At 46.5% G+C, this 7121-nt stretch overlaps 1 protein-coding gene and 1 pseudogene across 1 annotated transcript; one reads left to right on the forward strand and one right to left on the reverse strand.

Annotated features, from left to right (window-relative positions):
- Positions 1–796: 796 nt before the first annotated feature.
- LOC125939445 (60S ribosomal protein L39-like) lies at positions 797–1356 on the reverse strand. Its single transcript, XM_049654895.1, has one exon. It carries the CDS (start codon positions 1352–1354, stop codon positions 1223–1225), a length of 132 nt encoding a protein of 43 aa, XP_049510852.1. The 5' UTR covers positions 1355–1356; the 3' UTR covers positions 797–1222.
- A 748-nt stretch (positions 1357–2104) lies between these two features.
- Positions 2105–6917, forward strand: LOC125939482 (40S ribosomal protein S2-like; annotated as a pseudogene).
- Positions 6918–7121: the final 204 nt, after the last annotated feature.

Below are 7121 nucleotides of genomic sequence, written 5' to 3' on the forward strand. Positions count from 1 at the left end.
GGACTAGCAACTGGAGCAGGGAACGGGAGCAGCCATAGTGTATGGGATGCGGAAGAAAGGTGGAATCCTAACATTTCCAAGGCAGGAGAGAAAGGGTCAGATGTCTCTCTGGTTTTCATTTCCTCCACACTCACTCTGAAATCCCTTACAGTCGCTCTGGTCAACTGCCTTACTACTGGTGCCTTTCTCATCATTTTCCAGAGGCTCTTTGTCTGTCCTGGCCTCCTCATCCGTGACAACGTTTGCTACATCTGACTCTGAGAGAAACCTGCCTTCTGATCTCAGACACAGCAACCCCCACCCTATTATTTCATCCTTTATAAGGTTGCAATCTCTTTATCCATCACTGTACTCTTGGCCATGAGTAGAGTCAAGATCTCATCTGAAGAGTGATGTGATTCCTAGTGTCACTGACCAGGACAAGAGGTCACTTGTGATGGGCAAAGGAGAAGAAAACTCAGGCCCTGGGTGGGTGGCCTTCTTGTCCAGACTTCAGATACCATGTGTGTAAGGAGGGCAGAAGAAAACCAGTCAAGTGGAAATAGCCAGTCAAATCCTTGGAAGAGAGGAGCCCAGACAGGGACCCAAAGAAGCCATACCACCTTTGAGGACATGGTAGGGCCCTATTCCCCTTTGGAATGAAACCCATGAGTCCCTCAGAACAACCTGGCTGTGCAAGGTGAGAACCGAATACCTTGCAAATCCGTTATTTGTTGTATTCTCTTTTGGTCTCTGTTAGTACTTGGAAAACTCTTTTTTTTTTTTTTTTTTTCCAACAAATGTCTCATTTATTTTTTTTTTCTTTTTTCTTTTTTTAATGTTTATTTATTTTTGAGACAGAGAGAGACAGAGCATGAACGGGGAGGGTCAGAGAGAGGGAGACACAGAATCCGAAACAGGCTCCAGGCTCTGAGCCATCAGCACAGAGCCTGACGCGGGGCTTGAACTCACGAACCACGAGATCATGACCTGAGCCGAAGTCGGCCGCTTAACCGACTGGGCCACCCAGGCGCCCCAACAAATGTCTCATTTATTACTGAACGAACACACTGGTGCAGAAGCACAGTAGCAGAGAAAAATCATTTTCCTGATAAAACACATCCATTGTTCAGGCAGTTGTGATGTTTACAGAGTAATAGGATAGGAACACGTGACCTTCATGCAGCATAAACTTGTGTGCCATCTTGTGTGCGATCCCTTATTGACCCAGGCTGGTCCTTCTTCAATGCTTCCTCTCAGAGTTGTACCTGATTTTATTACCAGTTTTCATCCAAATCCAGTGGGGAACAGGATGATTCTGCTTTTGTTTCTTGTCCAGGAATCGCTTGATCCTGAAAGTCTTGTGGGAAGACATGGCGAGGGACAGGCAACTGGACACAGAGAAAAGGAGAGAGAAGGGAAAGTCTTTTTTAATAAGTTCCAGTGTATGGGGTGCGTGGGTGGCTTAGTCAGTTAAGCATCTGACTCTTGGTTCCGGCTCAGGTCATGACCTCACGGTTCGCAAGTTTGACCCCCGTGTAAGGCTCTGTGTTGACAGCGTGGAGCCTGCCTGCGATTCTCTCTTCAACTCTCTCTGCCTCTCTCAAAATAAATAAATAAACTTAAAAAAAAAAGTTCCAGTGTATCACAGCAGTAGTAATGGAGAAAAGTTTTCTTTAGGGTGGAAATACTAAAGCAGTGGCAGCATACTAAATCATTGAGTTTCTGGGTTTTGAACTGACTTTATTTATTTGTTTGTTTATTTATTTATTTATTTGTTTATTTATTTATTTTTATTGAGAGAGAGAGAGGGTGCAGGGAGAGAGAGGGTGAGAGAGAGAATACCACAAGGGGCAGATTTGGAGAAAAGCAGGACTCACCGGATGCAGGGCTTGAACTCACAAACCATGAGGTCATAACCTGAACCGAAGTCAGATGCTTAACCGACTGAGCCACCCGGGCATCCTGAAGTGACTTTTTATATCTGCCACCTCTTCTTCGCAATTCCTCTTCTGGACTTCCGACCCTCTCCACTGCCCTGATCCTCCCCTCCGCCTCCTCGGGCTGCACACCATGAGGCTGTTTCTGGCCCCTTGCTCTGTGTCTGCCCACCCGGTCCTCAACAATGCCAGCCCTTGTCAAGACTTCAGTTGTCACCTTTGTGAGGATGATCCCAAACTGTGACTCTGGTCTTGACATTTCTCCAGACAAATTTCCAGCCTTCCTCTGGGCCACACTGCTTGGTGAGGCAGTTGCTGTCTTAAGTCAGCATTTCCAAAGCGGAATTTAATTCTTTCAGTCCAAGCTCAAAACTTTCAAAATGATCTTGAACAACTTGCTGACATCTAGTTATCAAAGCATATTGACCTCATGTGCACTGATCTCTTCATGCCGCCCTCTTCTGTCCCACATCCATGTCACCACCTAATCCGGGCTCCCATTACTTCCTCCCCACACCATTGCAAACCCTCCTAACTGGTCTCCCCACTTCCGTTCTCTATCCATTCCAAATCAACCTAGATCAACCTTGACAGATTTCCCTTCCCCAAGCGCAGTCAAAAATTTGTACTCCTTGGCTCAAAGTGCCTCACTCTGCCTGATATTCAAGGTCACCGATGGTGGGTGCACCGTCACCAAAATCTACCTCCATCTTTTCCTCAACACAAGCTCGTGCTTCCCTGCCTGTTTCAAAATGCATTTTATTTAAAAAAATTTTTTTAAATTTTTTTTATGTTTATTTATTTTTGACAGATAGAGGGAGAGAGAGACAGAGCATGAGTGGGGGAGGGGCAGAGAGAGAGACACACGGAATCTGAAGCAGGCTCCAGGCTCTGAGCTGTTAGCACAGAGCCTGACGCGGGGCTCAAACTCACGGACCTCGAGATCATGACCTGAGCTGAAGTCGGACCCTCAACTGACTGAGCGACCCAGGTGCCCCTTTTAAAAAAATGTTTAATGTTTGTTTTTGAGAAAGAGAGAGAGAGAGAGAGAGAGAGTGCAAGTAGAGGAGGGTCAGAGAGAGAGGGAGACACAGAATCAAAGCAGGTTCCAGGCTTCAAGCTGTCAGCACAGAGCCCAATGCAGGGCTCAAACCCATGGACCGAGAGATCATGACCTGAGCTGAAGTCGAATGCTTAACAGACTGAGCCACCCAGGTGCCCAATGCATTTTTTTTTTTAATTTTAATGTTTACTTATTTTTGAAAGAGAGAGCTTGAGCAGGGGGGGGCAGTAAGAGAGGGAAACAGAGGATCTGAAGCAGGCTCTGAACTGACAGCAGACAGCTTGATGTGGGACTTGAACTCATAAACCATCAGATCACAACCTGGGCTGAAGTCGGATGCTCAACCAACTGAGCCACCCAGGCGCCCCTAGTCCAAAATGCATTTTAAATGATAGGTCCACTCGGACCTTTTCCTGATACCCTCTCCAGATGCCCTGCTTGCTCTCATGCAGCCCTAGTGCTCTGCGGGCTCCCTTCCTGCCCTGTATCATCACAAGGCCCATGCTTGTTACCGTTCGTCAGCTCCTTCGTTTCCCCACCGCGGGGAACGCCGTCACCTCTTACAGGGCCCAGGCCAGAAACTGGAGGATTCCAGATGCCTTCCTCTATCTCACTCGGGTCCTTGCAAATCAGCCTCTGAGACAGCTCTCTCACATCTGTCCCCTCTGGTCATCCTCCCTTGCCCTGTGTGAGCTCAAGACATCCCCATCTGGGAGCTGGGGCAGGACCGTCCTTGTGGCACTGAGATAGAAAGCCTGCCATCTCCACCCAGCTCGTTACCTGTGTGATTCTGGGGAGGTTGCTCGGCTTTTCTGAGCATTAGTTTTCTCACCTGCGAAGGGTTAAAAAAATAAAATAAAATAATTTCCCACCTGGCCCCTGGCTGCAGTGACACAAGAATAAATCCAGTGCTCTCTATGCTACCAAGGAGCTCTATAAAAAAAAAAACAACACAAAACCCTGTCTGATCCCACCTATAACTTCCAATGGCAATAACTGGCAGAATAAAATTCTGTTGTTTTTTTTCTTTTGTATTTGTTGGGTTTTTTAAAAAATTTTTTGGTTGTTTTATTTTTTATTTTTTATTTTGTTATTTATTTTTTATTTTTAATTTTTTTGCTTAGCCTGTAAGACCATGCACGCCATGGCCTGGCTGTTCCTCTTACTGCTCTGAGGAGCCCCCAAGATAAAAAAGCAAGCATGCTCCCTGCACGCAGCAAGTCCTTGCACACACTCAAGTCTTGCACGTGCTGTTGTCCAGGTCTCTGATCATCCTGAGCCACCTCCGCTTTACTCCTTGATGCTTTCCACGTCTACTAACTTCTCACGCTCTTTAAGACACAACTGGAGGGTCACCTTCTCTGAGAAGCCTCCCTGGCCCCCCAGGAAATGTGGGGAGTGCTCCTCTGTATTCCAATCATCCCCATACTTAGTCCATGCTATTTTCCAACTGGCTCTCCTTCCTGCTGAACTTGAGGTCCCTGTCCTGGTTGGACTTGATACCCTGGTACCCAGCTCTGGGCCTAGGATATATATACTGCTAATAATTTTGTATTGAACGACTGAAGGAATGAATGAATCCTATCCGTGCCCCCCACTCCCACATACTATAAGTTCATCAAAGACCAAGGTTGTATTTCTTCTAACATCTGCCAGTTGGTCCTACACTAAAGAGATTCTTAATCAATACTTGGCTGTTTAAAGAACAGCCAAGGAGGAGGACAGTGTGGCACACAGTGGGCAAAGGGGACAATAAGATGAGCCAAGGGGGCCAGACAGGAATGGAGCTTTGAAGCCATGGGAAGAAAGAGTGTGGGCTTCGTGCAAGTACAGTAGGAAGCTACCGGAGGGGCTGAAATAGACGAACAACTTCAGGTTTATGATTTTAAGCAAAGCCGAGCCGTAAAGGCCACATGCTGTATGACTTCATTGTATGACATACTTATCACGCTCAGAACCCTCCCCAGGAAATATTCAGTTTTCTCATCTCTAAGGTTAGACCAACTCACGTCCAAGGTCACGTTTAGTTCCATGTTTTTTTCTTATTTCTTGTTAAATAAAAAATGACTGTTAAGCTAAAGGAATAGAACCCGGCATAGCAACCCCAGGGAAGGGATGCCTAGATTCTGTTTCAGCAGCACTATGATATGGTGGGAAGGACCCAGGAGATTTGCATTCTTCACTGGTTTGAGCATTTACCACTGGAGTGACCTTAGAAGAATCATCAAATCCTCCAGCTCTTTGTTTTTGTATCTCTAAAATATGGGAGCTCTAGAGGGTGGCTTCAATGGTCCCTCCCATAGAAAGTTTGAGTTTTAACCCACCCTCGCTTTCTGAAGGCAACCTAGACCCGTCTTGGAATAAAGTATGTATTCACCCACATTGTAGATTCTAACAGTTTTAATAAAATTAATGCCATTGATTTTTTTCTGTTAAAAAGACTGAGATATGGGGAACCTGGGTGGCTCAGTCAGTTAAACGTCCGACATTTGATATCAGCTCAGGTCTTGAACTCAGGGTCATGAGTTCAAGTCCCGCTTTGGGTCCATGCTGGGTGCAGTGTGCTTAAAAAAATAAAAAAAAATTAAAAAGACTGAGAGAAATACATGGAATATATTGCATATTAAAAAGAGTGTGGTAGCTCCATCTTCAAGAAAACACCAAATAGTAGATGATGCTGGTGCTGCAGGACGGACCAGGAATGGGAGCTCACAGAGGCACGAATGAGGACAAGGAGTGGATCCCTGTCACCAAGCTGGGCCACCTGATCAATGACATGAAGATGAAGTCCCTGGAAGAGATCTATCTCTTCTCCCTGCCCCTCAAGGACTCCGAGGTCATTGACTTTTTTCTGGGGGCATTCCTCAAGGATGAGAGTTTTTCTGTTTTTGTTTTGGTTTTGTTTTTTTAATGTTTATTTATTTTGAGAGAGACAGAGACAGACTGTGAGCAGGTAGAGGCAGAGACAGAAGGCGACACAGAATTCGAAGCAGAATCCAGGCTCTGAGCTGTCAGCACAGAGCCCAATGTGGGGCTCAAACCCATGAACCGCAATATCATGACCTGAGCTGATGTTGGACGCTTAACGGACTGAGCCACCCAGGTGCCCCTCAAGGATGAGGTCTTGAAGATTATGCTTGTGTAAAGCAGATCCCTGCTGGCCAGAAGACTAGGTTCAAGGCATTTGTTGCCATCGGAGATTATTGCGGACACGTTGGTTTGGGTTTAAGTGCTCCAAGGAGGTAGTCACTGCCATCCATTGGGCCATGATACTGAACAAACTTTCCATTGTCCCTGTGAAGTGAGGCTACCAGGGGAACAAGGTTGGCGAGCCCCACACTGTCTCATGCAAGGTAGCCAGCGCCTGTGGCTCTGTGCTGGTGTGTTTCATCCTTGCCCACAGAGGCACTGGCATCCCTGCCCACAAAGGCACTGTCTCAGCCCCTGTGCCCAAGAAGCTACTGGTGATGGCCAGTATTAACAACTGCCACCCCTCACCCAGGGGCTGTACTGACACTGTGGGCAATTTCAGCAAGGCCACTTTTTCTTTTTAAATTTATTTATTTATTTATTTTGAGAGAGACAGAGACAGTGCAAGTGGGGGAGGGGCATAGAGAGAGGGAGAGAGAGAATCCCAAGCAGGCTCTGTGCTACCAGCACAGAGCCCCATGTGGGGCTTGAGCTCATGAAACTGTGAGATCATGACCTGAGCTGAAACCAAGAGTTGGATGCTTAACAGACTGAGCCACCCAGGCACCCCGATCCATGTCACTTTTGATGCCATTTCCAAGACCTACGGTTATCTCACCCCTGACTTCTGGAAAGAGACAGTGTTTGCCAAGTCTCCCTACTAGAAATTCACTGACCGTCTTGGGAAGGCCCACACCAAAGTCTCTATACAGGGGATTCCGGCTCCAGCTGTGGCCACTACATAGTGTTACACAAGAAAACTAAAGTGAAGTAAATCCTGTAAAAGAAAAGAATGTGATAGATTTATAAACACTGACGTGGAAGATGTCCCATGAGTGTTGCTGTTAGAAAACTGAGTTACAAAACAGTATGTAGTATAGTCCCCCCTTATCTACAGTTTCAGCTACCCTCAGTCAACCTCAGTCTGTAAGCAGATGATCGTCCTTCTG

Source organism: Panthera uncia (genome assembly GCF_023721935.1).
Source record: "Panthera uncia isolate 11264 chromosome B2 unlocalized genomic scaffold, Puncia_PCG_1.0 HiC_scaffold_25, whole genome shotgun sequence".
Classification (NCBI taxonomy): domain Eukaryota; kingdom Metazoa; phylum Chordata; class Mammalia; order Carnivora; family Felidae; genus Panthera; species Panthera uncia.

Bases quoted from the DNA above. Each gene is read 5' to 3' on its own strand.
- LOC125939445 (XM_049654895.1), bottom strand. From the start codon at position 1,354: ATGTCTTCCCACAAGACTTTCAGGATCAAGCGATTCCTGGACAAGAAA.